Raw genomic sequence first — 19,604 nt, 5'->3', positions numbered from 1 at the left:
CATATGAAAGTCATAGATTAGGGCCTAATAAAAAAATGATTGACTGATTTCCTTATATGAACTGTAACTCAGTCATATCATTGAAGTTGTTGCATGTTGCGTTTATATTTTTGTTTGTGAATGTCTTCTCTGTTGCGCCAGGCTTGGTCACAGTAGGTGTAGGCTAAGACGCTTTTAGCAATGTTTTAAATAGATGAATACTTTTGCAATGTCTAACAGTCTTTGTCTTGTAAATAGTGTGCTGTGTTCTCCGTACTTTCTTTTGTGCTGCAAATACTCACTTGACATTGAGTAATTAGTTGTGTTGTGGATGTAAAGTAGCTAAGGTTTGTTTGTTGAATTGAGCCTGTGTGAGTCACTGTTCTAGGTCTTTTTAGTTGGTTAGCGACTTAAACTAATGTCTGTCTCTTCCTTTCCCTTCTACCTATTTATCATCTCTTCCTCCCCAAACATCTGCTCCTCTATTCATACCAGTGGGCTACTTTCGCTTCTCCTATATGCTATCCATCTTCCACAGCCTTTATAATGTCATGTCCTGATCGACTCTAGCTCTACTTTTACACCCGTATTCAATTATACTTGCAAATCAAAGTTATGCAATGACCATTATCATATGCTGTAGCTAGGCTACAGTGGATACTGTTGTGCTGTCCTGTTTAGAACCATGATGATGTTGTTGACATAGTGATTATTGTCATCCAGAGTTGACATCCGTTCTGGCTGTATACCTCCTGCTCTATACAATCAGTGTCTTCCTTCTCTCCCTCGCTCTCCGTACTGTCAGGTCGTTGGACGATCCTGCATCCCTCCAACTCTCTTCTTTCTCATCTAGGGCTGTCAGTTACAGGGCAATTGCATCCTTCATTCATTCCTTCCCTCTCTGAATCTGAATGAGATGCTGCTTTATTTTGGCTTTCCTTCTGATCCTCTTGGCACTGGGCGGTGGAGGTTTTTATTTAGTCTGTGTTATTTGGTTCTGGCTGCTTGTATATTTGATCTGTTTTGCATAGCTAAAATCTTCCTTCCTCTGCTCGGAGTGCCAGGCTTTCTGTTGTGTTCCTCTCTCTACTTTAAGCATGTTTCACACCTCACAGGCGTTGTGTTCTTCCATTGTGTCTGTAAGTTGCTCTCATCAGTGCTGCTCTCTGGGAGATGAGTCAGTGCATTCTCAGTGCTTGGTTAAAACCTGCACGCTTCCCTGCCTCAACACATTTAGTGTATTTTTGCATGTGTGTGTGTGGGTTAGCATCAACTGAGACAGACAGAGAAAGAGGAAGAGAAGGAAGATAAAGGGCTATAGAGACAGACAGTGACCAGTAGGCCTGTCAGTGTGATCAGAGTGGACAGGCAGAACAGTGTCAAAGCCACTCTGAGATGCCAGGCATGTGTGGGTGTGAGAGAAAGAGAGAAAAAGAGAGAGAGAGAGAGAGAGAGAGAGAGAGAGAGAGACTTTGACTTTTGGTCTTTCTTTATTGAAACATTCTCAATTCATTTAAAACTCACCCCCCACTCCTAAAATAAAATAAAAAATATATATCCTGTACTGCATACATGTACCATACTCACCTTTCCATCTACCACATGATACAAATCACCATACACAAAAACCCTCTCCTACAACCGTATATCCAAAACATCTTCCCCAGCAATACAGACAGCCCCCCCAACACACCATATCTCCTCAAACATCTCCACACATTTGATCATTTTATAGAACTCAAACTCAACCCTAAGGCACGCAGAGACCATCCCATTAAACAGTAGTAAAGGGTCTGTTATCCCCCCACCTTTGACCCTGTTCCTCCTTGTTAGCCAAATAGCTAACTTTGCCTGAGCAAACAGAAAATTCAAAAAAACACATTTTTCTTTCTCCTTACTCGAATACCTGTATCCCATTATAAACATCCCAACAGCAAAAACCACCCCCAACCTGTCACACAGACATTCCAACAGAGACATTAATGGCATTAACCTGGTGCACACAGAAAACACATGAATTACAGTTTCTTTCATTTGACAGAAAGGACACCCCTGCCCAATTCCCGGATCAACCCGTGCCAACCAGCTGTTAGTGGCCAGGGCTCCATGAAGAACCCTCCACTGGAGGTCCCCTGACCTCTTTGGTACTGGGGGTTTGTAGAGCGCCCTCCATCTAAAACCCACCATACTCTCCACCCCACATACCCCCTGCCACTGATGTGCCTTCACTCCTGTTAGGCTTCTAATGCTCCTAACCTTAACGCAGAGGTTGTAGAGGGCTTTACCTCCCACCCCCTCAAACTCCCTCAGGCTCGGAGTGTTAAAATCTAACAAGTCCTCCAGACCCCCTTGCCAGTCTCCAGTCTCTGCCGTCACCTGCAGTGGCGGGAACATTGGTGGCCCCTCTCCCTTTGGCCTCTCAAACACCCCCCTTACCGGCTCAGACAGTGCCTCCTGGACCTCCTCCAGGAATCTCTCCAGCAGCCTAAGAGACGTTATTCCTGTTTGTTGCGCCAAGACCTCCGGGATTTTCCACCCCTCCTCTCCCAGCAGTCTCAGGTCACCCAGCCTTTGTAAACCCCCTGCCATCAGTTGCCTCTGCAGGGTGGCCGACTGAACCGATCTCAAAGGGATGGCTGGGTTGTGGAAGATAGGCTCCGCCCACACCCACTGCCCAGGCTCAACACCCCCTTCTCGTATGGGCCTTAGCAGCTGCCAGGCCCTCAGCACCGCAGAGTAAAACTCTGAGAGACCTGCTGTACTCAGCCTCTCCAGCTTCATGAGGAACAGCTGCCGGTCCAACCCTAATCCGCCAGCTCTCCTCAGCAGCGCGCATGCTGGTTCCCTCCAGCCAACATCAGTGTGGTACAGCAGTCTCTGCACCGCCTTTAGTCGGAAAGCAGCCATCCTGCTCTCCAGTTCCACCAGGCCCTGTCCTCCTTTGTGGACGGTCATGTACAAAACTGCTGCCTTCAGCCAGTGATGTCCCGACCAAAAGAAGTCCACCAGCTTGCGTTGCAGGTCTGCAAGCAGACCGGCGGGGGGGTTGAGGACAGCCAGTTTATGCCACGAGGAAGATGCCACCAGGTTGTTGATTATCAGCACCCTCCCTCTATATGACACTTGGGACAGGAGCCACCTCCACCTGGCCAGTCTTGACACCACTGCCTGTGACAGCCCCTCCCAGTTCTTGCTGACCCACCTCTCCGAGCCCAGGTACACCCCCAACACTTTAAGCCCTTCACAACCCCACTGCAAACCCCCTGGAAGCAGAGGAGGAGCCCTATCCCCCCCATGCCCCACATAACAGAGCTTTGCTCTTTCCCCAGTTTACCTTAGCTGATGAAGCTCCCTCGTACACCTTCAGACTGGTCTCTAGTTCCTGCATATCTTGCCCATCCCTGACCATCACAGAAACATCATCTGCATATGCTGAGACTGCTATTCCTGTCACCACATCCATGCCTGTCCAGCACACTCCCCGCAGTCTCCTGCGTAGCAGTCCTAAAAAAGGCTCAATGGCTAGTGTGTACAGCTGCCCAGATAGAGGGCATCCTTGTCTAATGCCCCGTCTCACCCAGACTGGCCTACTGAGCCCCCTCCCACCTTAACCATACATGACCCCCAGCATACAACAGCTTCACACAGGTCACAAAACTCTTCCCAAACCCAAACACAGACATCACATTAAACAGATACTCATGATCCACTCTATCAAAAGCCTTCTCTTGATCTAAAGAGACCAGTCCAAAGTTCACATTAGAACCTCTCGACAAGTCCAACATGTCACTAATCAAGAACAAGTTGTCCGTGATTGAGCGTCCCGGTACACAATATGTCTGGTCCTTGTGTATTATAGAGTCCAGATGGGACTTCAGTCTGTTAGAGAGGACCTTGGCAAAAATCTTGTAGTCCGCACAGAGTAATGCCACAGGCCTCCAGTTCTTAAGTTCACACAAGTCCCCTTTTTTGGGCAGGAAAGTCAGAGCCGCCCGACGGCAGCTCATCGGCAACTCTCCTACCCCGACGCATTCTCGCAACACGCAAAAGAAATCCTGCCCAATTGTTCCCCAGAATTTTTTGTAAAATTCCACTGGAAGTCCATCGACCCCGGGTGCATGACCGGGGGACATCTGGGTTACTGCCTCTGCCAGTTCATGTGACAACAGAGGAATGTCCATTTCATCCCTCTGTGCCCGAGAGAGCTTAGGGAGTCCTGTGAACAAGACCTGAGCACACATAGGATCACACATTTCTGCCCTATACAATTCAGTATAAAACTCCACAGTCCGCTCCCGCATCTCGCCCACCACAGAGGTCACCCGCCCATCAGACAGCCGTAGACAATGCATACCCTTGGCTTCACTGCTCTGTCTTTCCAAACCAAAGAAGAAGGAGCTGGGAGCATGGAGAACCTAGCTCTTACAAGTGCTCCCTTTGCTTTAACCTGGAAAAAACTGCCCAGGTCCCTACGTAATTCGGCTAAGTTAGCCTGGAGGCCTACATTGCCTTGCCCCACCATCTCTGCCTCCATCTCACTAATACACCGCTCTAGTTCCCCCAATACTCTCCTAGCCTCTGAGGATGAGAGAGCTGTGTACTGTTGACAGAAAAGCCGAATTTGCACTTTCCCCACATCCCACCATTGACTCAGAGACTCATACTCCTCTCTTCGCTGCCCCCATCTTTCCCAAAAAGTCTGGAAACCTGAGCAAAAAGTGGCATCTTGTAAGAGCTTTACATTGAACTTCCAATAAGAAGCCCTGGTGAAATAGACCAAGCCCGGGGCCCTGGTGAAATAGACAGCCGAGCCATGGTTATGTGGTGATCCGAAAACCCCACTGGGAGAATGGTAGCACCCAGCAGCCTATTTCTCTGATTCCTGGACATGTAAAAACGATCAAGTCGAGCTGCACTCACCTGAGCCCCAAAAACCTTCACCCACGTATACTGTCATGTGTTTGGATGTTTAGTTCTCCAAACATCCACTAGGTCAAACTGATTAAAGATGTCCCTTAACACTCCCACTGACACTGAATGAGGCTCTTCCCCATTTCTGTCTTTTGTAAAATCCATTGTACAGTTCCAGTCACCTCCGATCACCAGCGTCTCCTCAGGCGCTACTTGTGAGAGTTCCTGTCTAAGACTCCCAATTAGAACCCCTCTTTCTCTCCCTGTGTTAGGCGCATACACATTTATAAAGACAAAACACATGTTGTTAATTTCTGCTTTAACAACAAGCAACCTACCCCTACACACCTCCTTTGAGGAGCAAATTTTTACAGCCAGACCCGGTGCAAAAAGGACTGCCACCCCTGCACTAAGATTTGTCCCATGGCTCAACACACTTGCCCCTTTCCACCAGAGCCCCCAATCAACTTCATTCAACACATCACTATGCGTCTCCTGCAGAAACAACACCTGTACTTTTTTTTGTTTTACATATTCACCCAACACACTCCTCTTTCCCGCATCTCTGGCGCCATTTATATTGAGAGAGCCTACCCCAAGAGTCTCCATAAGAAGTGGGAGAAAAGCCAGCAGAGAAATAGACCAATAGCAAAGCTCAAAAAGCCCCAGTGTCAGTAAGAAATTAAACATTTAAACAGTGTCTGAAGGTAAACCTTTACGCACTGTTGTGACCCACTTCCTCAACCTAAACCATTTCCTGGGTGAGAGGAGACCATGCCCCTCATTTCTCATAGCATGTTGTACTGACTGATCTTACAAACTTTCTAGGATCAGGAAAAAAAGCCTCAAGATTAACTTTTTTCCCCTTAGTCTCATTCAGGAACCGTGTCAGTTCTCTCAACGTGTACTTAGACCCCTCTGGTTGACTGGCTGTCAGCTCCGGGCCAATTGAAGAGGAGTCTGAAAAAAATAACTCCTCATCCTCTTCCTCAGACTCACTTTCCTCCTCTTCTCTATCTCCCACCCTGACCACCTGCCCTTTCTCTCTGGTTAGGGCCTCACCCACAGCAACAGGCAACATTTCCATGGTGCCTTTGTCCACACCCTTTTTCTTTTTCCTCTTGACCCCCTCCTCCTCCTCCCCTAATCTCTTACACTTCCCCACTATACTCTCCTCATCCACTAGAATAACCTGACTAGACGCAGTATCATCTGCACCACCCTCTATAGCATGACTAGGGCCAGCCTCAGCTACACCACCCTCCATAGCATGACTAGGCCCAGCATCATCTGCACCACCCTCCATAGCATGACTAGGGCCAGCCTCAGCTACACCACCCTCCATAGCATGACTCGGCCCAGCATCATCTGCACCACCCTCCATAGCATGACTCGGCTCAGCATCATCTGCACCACCCTCCATAGCATGTCTAGGCCCAGCCTCAGCTACCCCACCATCTCTAGCCTGACTAGACCCAGCCTCTGCTTCTCCACCATCTCTAGCCTGACTAGACCCAGCCTCCACTACCCTACCATCTCTAGCCTGACTAGACCCAGCCTCTGCTTCTCCACCATCTCTAGCCTGACTAGACCCAGCCTCTGCTTCTCCACCATCTCTAGACTGACTAGGCCCAGCCTCTGCTGTCTGCATCTCCTTACCCCCTGCATTTTGACCTCGATTTCCCCCCCTTGCGCTCGTACCCTCACCTTGTCCATGGCCTTTATGTGAGCACGCAAAGCTCTTGTGCCCCAAATCCCCACATTCAAAACACCGTAGACTATCTGTGCTGGCAAAACCTGCATAGAGCCCCTCCCCATGCCTCACTTTAAAATGCACTTTTAGCTGTTGCTCATTATTGTTCAGAAACATAAACACTTGCCTCCTGAACGAAACAACGTGCTTAACGGCATCTGCCTGAAAACCTGCTGACAGTACACGGAAACTGCTAGCAAACTTACCAAAACGACTCAGCTCTTTCCTAATTTGATCATCCGTAATAAACGGAGGCAAATTTGCCACTACAACTCTCGTTGAAGGGGTAGAGAGAGGTGAAATTGACACCAACACATCTCTTACAAATATTCCGCTAGCAATTAGCCTACCGACCAAATTAGCCCTTTTCATGAACACAACCACAGCTTTGTTCATTCTAGAAGCAGAATGTATAAACTCAGCTCCTACCTGTTCACCGACCGCGAGCAGAACCTCCTCCACCTTAACTCCGTTCTCAGGAACACACCTGAATCCATGCTGTATCGACAGCGTCTCCTCCGCGCTAGGCTGAGAAGCCATTGCGCACACTACAACACCTTCCAACCCCCAGGAAAGTTACTCTGTCCTCTTCCACCCTAACTTTGAAGAAAAAAACTTTGGATACCGCTAAAAACAAATATTGCATTAACCCTCCACCATAGAAAATAACATGTAAAGAAAAGAATCAAGAAAGTTAGTTAGGATAGAGCTTACCACACCAAACACTCAAACTCCAAAAACACCCAGCATGCACCGAGAGAGAGAGAGAGAGAGAGAGAGAGAGAGAGAGAGAGAGAGAGAGAGAGAGAGAGAGAGAGAGAGCAGTGTATTGGACATTGTGTGTCACTGTCTTTACGAGCCGGCCCGTCAACGACTACCATCTGACCATGGTACTGTGACTGCAGCAGCCCAGAACAACCATCACAGCAGACAACCCCTCTGACCACGGTACTGTGACTGCAGCAGCCCAGAACAACCATCACAGCAGACAACCCCTCTGACCACGGTACTGTGACTGCAGCAGCCCAGAACAACCATCACAGCAGACAACCCCTCTGACCACGGTACTGTGACTGCAGCAGCCCAGAACAACCATCACAGCAGACAACCCCTCTGACCACGGTACTGTGACTGCAGCAGCCCAGAACAACCATCACAGCAGACAACCCCTCTGACCATGGTACTGTGACTGCAGCAGCCCAGAACAACCATCACAGCAGACAACCCCTCTGACCATGGTACTGTGACTGTAGCAGTCCAGAACAACCATCACAGCAGACAACCACTCTGACCATGGTACTGTGACTGCAGCAGCCCAGAACAACCGTCACAGCAGACAACCCCTCTGACCACAGTACTGTGACTGTAGCAGCCCAGAACAACCATCACAGCAGACAACCCTTCTGACCACGGTACTGTGACTGCAGCAGCCCAGAGCAACCATCACAGCAGACAACCACTCTGACTATGGTACTGTGACTGTAGCAGCCCAGAACAACCATCACAGCAGACAACCACTCTGACTATGGTACTGTGACTGTAGCAGCCCAGAACAACCATCACAGCAGACAACCCCTCTGACCATGGTACTGTGACTGCAGCAGCCCAGAACAACCATCACAGCAGACAACCCCTCTGACCATGGTACTGTGACTGCAGCAGCCCAGAACAACCATCACAGCAGACAACCCCTCTGACCATGGTACTGTGACTGCAGCAGCCCAGAACAACCATCACAGCAGACAACCCCTCTGACCATGGTACTGTGACTGCAGCAGCCCAGAACAACCATCACAGCAGACAACCCCTCTGACCATGGTACTGTGACTGCAGCAGCCCAGAACAACCATCACAGCAGACAACCCCTCTGACCACGGTACTGTGACTGCAGCAGCCCAGAACAACCATCACAGCAGACAACCACTCTGACCATGGTACTGTGACTGCAGCAGCCCAGAACAACCATCACAGCAGACAACCCCTCTGACCATGGTACTGTGACTGTAGCAGCCCAGAACAACCATCACAGCAGACAACCACTCTGACCATGGTACTGTGACTACAGCAGCCCAGAACAACCATCACAGCAGACAACCACTCTAACCATGGTACTGTGACTGCAGCAGCCCAGAACAACCATCACAGCAGACAACCCCTCTGACCATGGTACTGTGACTGTAGCAGCCCAGAACAACCATCACAGCAGACAACCCCTCTGACCACGGTACTGTGACTGTAGCAGCCCAGAACAACCATCACAGCAGACAACCCCTCTGACCATGGTACTGTGACTGCAGCAGCCCAGAACAACCATCACAGCAGACAACCCCTCTGACCATGGTACTGTGACTGCAGCAGCCCAGAACAACCATCACAGCAGACAACCCCTCTGACCATGGTACTGTGACTGTAGCAGCCCAGAACAACCATCACAGCAGACAACCACTCTGACCATGGTACTGTGACTGTAGCAGCCCAGAACAACCATCACAGCAGACAACCCCTCTGACCATGGTACTGTGACTGCAGCAGCCCAGAACAACCATCACAGCAGACAACCCCTCTGACCACGGTACTGTGACTGCAGCAGCCCAGAACAACCATCACAGCAGACAACCCCTCTGACCACGGTACTGTGACTGTAGCAGCCCAGAACAACCATCACAGCAGACAACCCCTCTGACCACGGTACTGTGACTATAGCAGCCCAGAACAACCATCACAGCAGACAACCCCTCTGACCATGGTACTGTGACTATAGCAGCCCAGAACAACCATCACAGCAGACAACCCCTCTGACCACGGTACTGTGACTGTAGCAGCCCAGAACAACCATCACAGCAGACAACCCCTCTGACCATGGTACTGTGACTATAGCAGCCCAGAACAACCATCACAGCAGACAACCCCTCTGACCATGGTACTGTGACTGCAGCAGCCCAGAACAACCATCACAGCAGACAACCCCTCTGACCATGGTACTGTGACTGCAGTGTCACTGATGTAGTCTCTTCCACAGCTGCTGTGTCTGGTTTTGGCTAAACTAGGGGAAATGTAGCAAAGGACAGAAATAAACTGTATGGAAATGACTGTATTGACAGAAACAAATATAGATTTTTTTTTGTGGCATCCAGCCACTTCAGCCCGATCTTTGTGTGTCTATGTTCTGAGATTCTAACCGCTGTCCCTGTATGTGTGTGTGTGCGCCCAGTGTCCTGTCCCTGTCCCTGTCCCTGTATGTGTGTGTGTGCGCCCAGTGTCCCTGTCCCTGTATGTGTGTGTGTGCCCCTGTCCCTGTATGTGTGTGTGTGCCCAGTGTCCCCCTGTCCCTGTCCCTGTGTGTGTGTGTGCCCAGTGTCCCTGTCCCTGTATGTGTGTGTGTGTCCCTGTCCCTGTATGTGTGTGTGTGTGCCCAGTGTCCCTGTCCCTGTATGTGTGTGTGTGTGCCCCAGTGTCCCTGTCCCTGTATGTGTGTGTGTGTGCCCAGTGTCCCTGTCCCTGTATGTGTGTGTGTGTGCCCAGTGTCCCTGTCCCTGTATGTGTGTGTGTGTGCCCAGTGTCCCTGTCCCTGTATGTGTGTGTGTGTGCCCAGTGTCCCTGTCCCTGTATGTGTGTGTGTGCCCCAGTGTCCCTGTCCCTGTATGTGTGTGTGTGTGCCCAGTGTCCCTGTCCCTGTATGTGTGTGTGTGCGCCCAGTGTCCCTGTCCCTGTATGTGTGTGTGTGTGCCCAGTGTCCCTGTCCCTGTATGTGTGTGTGTGCGCCCAGTGTCCCTGTCCCTGTATGTGTGTGTGTGCCCAGTGTCCCTGTCCCTGTATGTGTGTGTGTGCGCCCAGTGTCCCTGTCCCTGTATGTGTGTGTGTGTGCCCAGTGTCCCTGTCCCTGTAGTGTCCCTGTCCCTGTCCCTGTATGTGTGTGTGTGCCCAGTGTCCCTGTCCCTGTATGTGTGTGTGTGTGCCCAGTGTCCCTGTCCCTGTATGTGTGTGTGTGTGCCCAGTGTCCCTGTCCCTGTATGTGTGTGTGTGTGCCCAGTGTCCCTGTCCCTGTATGTGTGTGTGTGCCCCAGTGTCCCTGTCCCTGTATGTGTGTGTGTGCCCCAGTGTCCCTGTCCCTGTATGTGTGTGTGTGCCCCAGTGTCCCTGTCCCTGTATGTGTGTGTGCGCCCAGTGTCCCTGTCCCTGTATGTGTGTGTGTGCCCCAGTGTCCCTGTCCCTGTATGTGTGTGTGCGCCCAGTGTCCCTGTCCCTGTATGTGTGTGTGTGTGTCCCTGTCCCAGTGTCCCTGTCCCTGTATGTGTGTGTGTGCGCCCAGTGTCCCTGTCCCTGTATGTGTGTGTGTGTCCCTGTCCCTGTAGTGTCCCTGTCCCTGTATGTGTGTGTGTGTGCCCAGTGTCCCTGTCCCTGTATGTGTGTGTGTGCGCCCAGTGTCCCTGTCCCTGTATGTGTGTGTGTGCCCCAGTGTCCCTGTCCCTGTATGTGTGTGTGTGTGTCCCTGTCCCTGTAGTGTCCCTGTCCCTGTCCCTGTATGTGTGTGTGTGCGTCCCTGTCCCTGTCCCTGTGTGTGTGTGCCCCAGTGTCCCTGTCCCTGTATGTGTGTGTGTGTGCCCAGTGTCCCTGTCCCTGTATGTGTGTGTGTGCCCAGTGTCCCAGTGTCCCAGTGTCCCTGTCCCTGTATGTGTGTGTGTGCGCCCAGTGTCCCTGTCCCTGTATGTGTGTGTGTGTGCCCAGTGTCCCTGTCCCTGTATGTGTGTGTGTGCGCCCAGTGTCCCTGTCCCTGTATGTGTGTGTGTGTGCCCAGTGTCCCTGTCCCTGTATGTGTGTGTGTGCGCCCAGTGTCCCTGTCCCTGTATGTGTGTGTGTGCGCCCCTGTAGTGTCCCTGTCCCTGTATGTGTGTGTGTGCCCAGTGTCCCTGTCCCTGTATGTGTGTGTGTGTGCCCAGTGTCCCTGTCCCTGTATGTGTGTGTGTGTGCCCAGTGTCCCTGTCCCTGTATGTGTGTGTGTGCGCCCAGTGTCCCTGTCCCTGTATGTGTGTGTGTGTGCCCAGTGTCCCTGTCCCTGTATGTGTGTGTGTGCCCAGTGTCCCTGTCCTGTATGTGTGTGTGTGTGCCCAGTGTCCCTGTCCCTGTATGTGTGTGTGCGCCCAGTGTCCCTGTCCCTGTATGTGTGTGTGTGTGCCCAGTGTCCCTGTCCCTGTATGTGTGTGTGTGTGCCCAGTGTCCCTGTCCCTGTATGTGTGTGTGCGCCCAGTGTCCCTGTCCCTGTATGTGTGTGTGTGTGCCCAGTGTCCCTGTCCCTGTATGTGTGTGTGTGTGCCCAGTGTCCCTGTCCCTGTATGTGTGTGTGTGTGCCCAGTGTCCCTGTCCCTGTATGTGTGTGTGTGCGCCCAGTGTCCCTGTCCCTGTATGTGTGTGTGTGTGCCCAGTGTCCCTGTCCCTGTATGTGTGTGTGTGTGCCCAGTGTCCCTGTCCCTGTATGTGTGTGTGTGTGCCCAGTGTCCCTGTCCCTGTATGTGTGTGTGTGTGCCCCTGTCCCTGTATGTGTCCCTGTCCCTGTCCCTGTATGTGTGTGTGTGTGCCCAGTGTCCCTGTCCCTGTATGTGTGTGTGTGCGCCCAGTGTCCCTGTCCCTGTATGTGTGTGTGTGTGCCCAGTGTCCCTGTCCCTGTATGTGTGTGTGTGCCCCTGTCCCTGTATGTGTGTGTGTGGCCCAGTGTCCCTGTCCCTGTATGTGTGTGTGTGCCCCAGTGTCCCTGTCCCTGTATGTGTGTGTGTTGTCCCAGTGTGTGTGTGCGCCCAGTGTCCCTGTCCCTGTATGTGTCCCTGTCCCTGTCCCTGTATGTGTGTGTGTGCGCCCAGTGTCCCTGTCCCTGTATGTGTGTGTGTGTGCCCAGTGTCCCTGTCCCTGTATGTGTGTGTGTGCGCCCAGTGTCCCTGTCCCTGTATGTGTGTGTGTGCGAGTGTCCCTGTCCCCCTGTATGTGTGTGTGTGATGTGTCCCTGTCCCTGTATGTGTGTGTGTGCGCCCAGTGTCCCTGTCCCTGTATGTGTGTGTGTGTGTCCCCCTGTAGTGTGTCCCTGTCCCTGTATGTGTGTGTGCGCCCAGTGTCCCTGTCCCTGTATGTGTGTGTGTGTGCCCAGTGTCCCTGTCCCTGTATGTGTGTGTGTGCCCCAGTGTCCCTGTCCCTGTATGTGTGTGTGTGTGCCCAGTGTCCCTGTCCCTGTATGTGTGTGTGTGTGCCCAGTGTCCCTGTCCCTGTATGTGTGTGTGTGTGCCCAGTGTCCCTGTCCCTGTATGTGTGTGTGTGTGCCCAGTGTCCCTGTCCCTGTATGTGTGTGTGTGCGCCCAGTGTCCCTGTCCCGGTTCCTGCATCTGTCTGGATTTCCCCTCTCCTCTGTGTTAACCAACCAGATAATTTGTTCAGTTCTCAGCATCAACTATAGTATGTGATTGGGTTCTATAATAATGTAATGGTGGGCGGCAGGTAGCTGCGTTGCGCCAATAACCTGGTTCGAATCTCCGAGCCAACTAGGTGAAAAGTCTGTTGATGTGCCCTTGAGTAAGGCACTTAACACTAATTGCTCCTGTGAGTCGCTCTGGATACGAACGTCTGCTAAATGACTAAAATGTCATGTAAATGTAAATCTTCTTCCCTGTGTGTCTGTGTCCCCCAACAGACAGATTGTAACCCTCCTCCCTGTGTGTCTGTGTCCCCCAACATACAGATTGTAACCCTCCTCCCTGTGTGTCTGTGTCCCCCAACAGACAGATTGTAACCCTCCTCCCTGTGTGTCTGTGTCCCCCAACATACAGATTGTAACCCTCCTCCCTGTGTGTCTGTGTCCCCCAACAGACAGATTGTAACCCTCCTCCCTGTGTGTCTGTGTCCCCCAACATACAGATTGTAACCCTCCTCCCTGTGTGTCTGTGTCCCCCAACAGACAGATTGTAACCCTCCTCCCTGTGTGTCTGTGTCCCCCAACATACAGATTGTAACCCTCCTCCCTGTGTGTCTGTGTCCCCCAACATACAGATTGTAACCCTCCTCCCTGTGTGTCTGTGTCCCCCAACAGACAGATTGTAACCCTCCTCCCTGTGTGTCTGTGTCCCCCAACAGACAGATTGTAACCCTCCTCCCTGTGTGTCTGTGTCCCCCAACATACAGATTGTAACCCTCCTCCCTGTGTGTCTGTGTCCCCCAACATACAGATTGTAACCCTCCTCCCTGTGTGTCTGTGTCCCCCAACATACAGATTGTAACCCTCCTCCCTGTGTGTCTGTGTCCCCCAACAGACAGATTGTAACCCTCCTCCCTGTGTGTCTGTGTCCCCCAACAGACAGATTGTAACCCTCCTCCCTGTGTGTCTGTGTCCCCCAACAGACAGATTGTAACCCTCCTCCCTGTGTGTCTGTGTCCCCCAACATACAGATTGTAACCCTCCTCCCTGTGTGTCTGTGTCCCCCAACAGACAGATTGTAACCCTCCTCCCTGTGTGTCTGTGTCCCCCAACAGACAGATTGTAACCCTCCTCCCTGTGTGTCTGTGTCCCCCAACAGACAGATTGTAACCCTCCTCCCTGTGTGTCTGTGTCCCCCAACAGACAGATTGTAACCCTCCTCCCTGTGTGTCTGTGTCCCCCAACATACAGATTGTAACCCTCCTCCCTGTGTTTCTGTGTCCCCCAACAGACAGATTGTAACCCTCCTCCCTGTGTGTCTGTGTCCCCCAACAGACAGATTGTAACCCTCCTCCCTGTGTGTCTGTGTCCCCCAACAGACAGATTGTAACCCTCCTCCCTGTGTGTCTGTGTCCCCCAACAGACAGATTGTAACCCTCCTTCCTGTGTGTCTGTGTCCCCCAACAGACAGATTGTAACCCTCCTCCCTGTGTGTCTGTGTCCCCCAACAGACAGATTGTAACCCTCCTCCCTGTGTGTCTGTGTCCCCCAACATACAGATTGTAACCCTCCTCCCTGTGTGTCTGTGTCCCCCAACAGACAGATTGTAACCCTCCTCCCTGTGTGTCTGTGTCCCCCAACATACAGATTGTAACCCTCCTCCCTGTGTTTCTGTGTCCCCCAACAGACAGATTGTAACCCTCCTCCCTGTGTGTCTGTGTCCCCCAACAGACTGATTGTAACCCTCCTCCCTGTGTGTCTGTGTCCCCCAACAGACAGATTGTAACCCTCCTCCCTGTGTGTCTGTGTCCCCCAACATACAGATTGTAACCCTCCTCCCTGTGTGTCTGTGTCCCCCAACATACAGATTGTAACCCTCCTCCCTGTGTGTCTGTGTCCCCCAACATACAGATTGTAACCCTCCTCCGTGTGTCTGTGTCCCCCAACATACAGATTGTAACCCTCCTCCCTGTGTGTCTGTGTCCCCCAACAGACAGATTGTAACCCTCCTCCCTGTGTGTCTGTGTCCCCCAACATACAGATTGTAACCCTCCTCCCTGTGTTTCTGTGTCCCCCAACAGACAGATTGTAACCCTCCTCCGTGTGTCTGTGTCCCCCAACATACAGATTGTAACCCTCCTCCCTGTGTGTCTGTGTCCCCCAACAGACAGATTGTAACCCTCCTCCCTGTGTGTCTGTGTCCCCCAACATACAGATTGTAACCCTCCTCCCTGTGTGTCTGTGTCCCCCAACAGACAGATTGTAACCCTCCTTCCTGTGTGTCTGTGTCCCCCAACAGACAGATTGTAACCCTCCCCCTGTGTGTCTGTGTCCCCCAACAGACAGATTGTAACCCTCCTCCCTGTGTGTCTGTGTCCCCCAACATACAGATTGTAACCCTCCTCCCTGTGTGTCTGTGTCCCCCAACATACAGATTGTAACCCTCCTCCCTGTGTTTCTGTGTCCCCCAACAGACAGATTGTAACCCTCCTTCCTGTGTGTCTGTGTCCCCCAACAGACAGATTGTAACCCTCCTCCCTGTGTGTCTGTGTCCCCCAACAGACAGATTGTAACCCTCCTCCCTGTGTGTCTGTGTCCCCCAACAGACAGATTGTAACCCTCCTCCCTGTGTGTCTGTGTCCCCCAACAGACAGATTGTAACCCTCCTCCCTGTGTGTCTGTGTCCCCCAACAGACAGATTGTAACCCTCCTCCCTGTGTGTCTGTGTCCCCCAACAGACAGATTGTAACCCTCCTCCCTGTGTGTCTGTTTGTCCTAGCAGATGTGCTGGAGGGGAAGAGTGCCATCCTCCTGGGGATGAGCCAGTGGAACTCCAACGACCTGGTGGAGCAGATCGAGACCCTGGGACACATGGACCAATCACAAGGCATGTTACATACAGGGTACCCTGGGACACATGGATCAATCACAATATATGTTACAGACAGGGTACATTGGGACACATGGACCAATCACAATGTGTGTTCCACACAGGGTACACTGGGACACATGGACCAATCACAATTGATGTTACACACAGGGTACACTGTCACAAGGTATGTTACACACAGGGTACCCTGGGACACATAGACCAATCACAGGGTATGTTACACACAGGGTACACTGGGACTCATGGACCAATCACAAGGTACGTTACACACAGTGTACCCTGGGGGCATGAGAGGGCTCTATTGCCCTCTGAACATCTGTTCAGTTCTTTCCACCTCCTACTGCAGTACTGTGGAGCTGCTTGCTCACAAACAAAAACACACAAGTTCACGCATCTATTCACAATGTTTAGTGCAGTTAAACAAAGAATTTCACACAACAAATCACAAATGAGACCTTTGATCCATCAAAATTCAAACAACTTCAAACATCCATGTATGTGTTTATATGTTTGGTTAGTTTAAAATCAGACAGACGTTGATGCTCTGCTGCATGTATTGATTTGTAAACTCTTTGTTCTTGTCCGAATAAGTCTACTGGAAGGAAATGAGTCACTATAGTGAAAATGTGAATTTTCCTCATTATCGGTCATAACAATCACTCAATAAATAAATCAAACGTATTGCAACAGGTCAGTAACTCATGAATAAATGTCAGTTGACTTTTCATAGTCGAGCATTCAGAGGTTGAGACAGCAGGTGCGGTAGAGAGAGAGAGAGAGAGACTGTCGAAAACAGCACATGCGGTGAACAGGTCAGGCTTCCCTAGCCACATGCAGAACAGTTGAAACTGGAGCAGCAGCACGACCAGGTGGACTGGGGACAGCCAGGAATCATCAGGCCAGGTAGTCCTGAGGCATGGTCCTAGGACACAGGTCCTCTGGGAGGGGAGGGAGAGAATTAGAGGGAGCATACATAAATTCACACAGGACACCAGAGAAGACAGGAGAATTACACCAGATATAAGAGACGGACGCTAGCCCCCTGGCACATAGACTTTCGCTGCATAGATAATGGAGGCTGAGATGAGGGAAGGGGGAAACCAGGCAGGATATAACCACACCCATTTTGCCAAAGCACAGCCTCCAAACCACTAGAGAGTCAACAGACCACCAACTTACTGAATATAGCCCACAAAGATCTCCTCCACCGCACAAGCTCGAGGGGGTACAAAACAGGACAGGAAGATCACGTCAGTGACTCAACCCACTCTCAACCCCTCCTAGGGACGGCATAGAAGAGCACTAGAGAGCCAGTGACTCAGCCCCCGTAATAGAGTTAGAGAAAGAGAATCCCAGTGGAGAGAGGGGAGCTGGCCAGGCAGAGACAGCAAGGGCGGTTCGTCCACCCAGTGCCTTGCCATTCACCTTCGCACCCCTTGACCAGACTATATTCAATCATAGGACCTACTGAAGAGATGAGTCTTTTATTTATTATTTTTTTTATTTCACCTTTATTTAACCAGGTAGGCTAGTTGAGAACAAGTTCTCATTTGCAACTGCGACCTGGCCAAGATAAAGCATAGCAGTGTGAACAGACAACACAGAGTTACACATGGAGTAAACAATTAACAAGTCAATAACACAGTAGAAAAAAAGGGGAGTCTATATACAATGTGTGCAAAAGGCATGAGGAGGTAGGCGAATAATTACAATATTGCAGATTAACACTGGAGTGATAAATGATCAGATGATCATGTACAGGTAGAGATATTGGTGTGCAAAAGAGCAGAAAAGTAAATAAATAAAAACTGTGGGGATGAGGTAGGTGAAAATGGGTGGGCTATTTACCAATAGATTATGTACAGCTGCAGCGATCGGTCAGCTGCTCAGATAGCTGATGTTTGAAGTTGGTGAGGGAGATAAAAGTCTCCAACTTCAGCGATTTTTGCAATTAGTTCCAGTCACAGGCAGCAGAGTACTGGAACGAAAGGCGGCCGAATGAGGTGTTGGCTTTAGGGATGATCAGTGAGATACACCTGCTGGAGCGCGTGCTACGGATGGGTGTTGCCATCGTGACCAGTGAACTGAGATAAGGCGGAGCTTTACCTAGCATGGACTTGTAGATGACCTGGAGCCAGTGGGTCTGGCGACGAATATGTAGCGAGGGCCAGCCGACTAGAGCATACAAGTCGCAGTGGTGGGTAGTATAAGGTGCTTTAGTGACAAAACGGATGGCACTGTGATAAACTGCATCCAGTTTGCTGAGTAGAGTGTTGGAAGCGATTTTGTAGATGACATCGCCGAAGTCGAGGATCGGTAGGATAGTCAGTTTTACTAGGGTAAGCTTGGCAGCGTGAGTGAAGGAGGCTTTGTTGCGGAATAGAAAGCCGACTCTTGATTTGATTTTCGATTGGAGATGTTTGATATGGGTCTGGAAGGAGAGTTTGCAGTCTAGCCAGACACCTAGGTACTTATAGGTGTCCACATATTCAAGGTCGGAACCATCCAGTGTGGTGATGCTAGTCGGGCATGCGGGTGCAGGCAGCGATCGGTTGAAAAGCATGCATTTGGTTTTACTAGCGTTTAAGAGCAGTTGGAGGCCACGGAAGGAGTGTTGTATGGCATTGAAGCTCGTTTGGAGGTTAGATAGCACAGTGTCCAATGACGGGCCGAAAGTATATAGAATGGTGTCGTCTGCGTAGAGGTGGATCAGGGAATCGCCCGCAGCAAGACCAACATCATTGATATACACAGAGAAAAGAGTCGGCCCGAGAATTGAACCCTGTGGCACCCCTATAGAGACTGCCAGAGGACCGGACAGCATGCCCTCGGATTTGACACACTGAACTCTGTCTGCAAAGTAATTGGTGAACCAGGCAAGGCAGTCATCCGAAAAACCGAGGCTACTGAGTCTGCCGATAAGAATCTGGTGATTGACAGAGTCGAAAGCCTTAGCAAGGTCGATGAAGACGGCTGCACAGTACTGTCTTTTATCGATGGCGGTTATGATGTCGTTTAGTACCTTGAGTGTGGCTGAGGTGCACCCGTGACCGGCTCGGAAACCAGATTGCATAGCGGAGAATGTACGGTGGGATTCGAGATGGTCAGTGACCTGTTTGTTGACTTGGCTTTCGAAGACCTTAGATAGGCAGGGCAGAATGGATAAAGGTCTGTAACAGTTTGGGTCCAGGGTGTCTCCCCTTTGAAGAGGGGGATGACTGCAGCAGCTTTCAATCCTTGGGGATCTCAGACGATATGAAAGAGAGGTTGAACAGGCTGGTAATAGGGGTTGCGACAATGGCGGCGGATAGTTTCAGAAATAGAGGGTCCAGATTGTCAAGCCCAGCTGATTTATACGGGTCCAGGTTTTGCAGGTCTTTCAGAACATCTGTTATCTGGATTTGGGTAAAGGAGAACCTGGAGAGGCTTGGGCGAGGAGCTGCGGGGGGGCCGGAGCTGTTGGCCGAGGTAGGAGTAGCCAGGCGGAAGGCATGGCCAGCCGTTGAGAAATGCTTGTTGAAGTTTTCGATAATCATGGATTTATCGGTGGTGACCGTGTTCCCTAGCCTCTGTGCAGTGGGCAGCTGGGAGGAGGTGCTCTTGTTCTCCATGGACTTCACAGTGTCCCAGAACTTTTTGGAGTTGGAGCTACAGGATGCAAACTTCTGCCTGAAGAAGCT

General features: G+C 51.0%; 1 protein-coding gene across 3 annotated transcripts in view; it reads left to right on the top strand.

The window, feature by feature from the left end:
- Positions 1-19,604, top strand: part of LOC118394682 (membrane-associated phosphatidylinositol transfer protein 3-like) — a 236,456-nt gene that overhangs the window by 39,963 nt on the left and 176,889 nt on the right. The window contains exon 3 of one of the 3 annotated variants that reach the window (XM_052520107.1): positions 15,814-15,925. In XM_052520107.1, the coding sequence (XP_052376067.1) occupies positions 15,814-15,925 (112 nt within the window). The remainder of the gene's footprint in view (positions 1-15,813; positions 15,926-19,604) is intronic. The other 2 variants (XM_052520116.1, XM_052520103.1) reach the window with 2 other exon arrangements.

The sequence above is a fragment of the Oncorhynchus keta genome, chromosome 1, assembly GCF_023373465.1.
Source record: "Oncorhynchus keta strain PuntledgeMale-10-30-2019 chromosome 1, Oket_V2, whole genome shotgun sequence".
In the NCBI taxonomy this organism is placed as follows: domain Eukaryota; kingdom Metazoa; phylum Chordata; class Actinopteri; order Salmoniformes; family Salmonidae; genus Oncorhynchus; species Oncorhynchus keta.
This window is presented reverse-complemented; position numbering and strand designations above follow the sequence as displayed.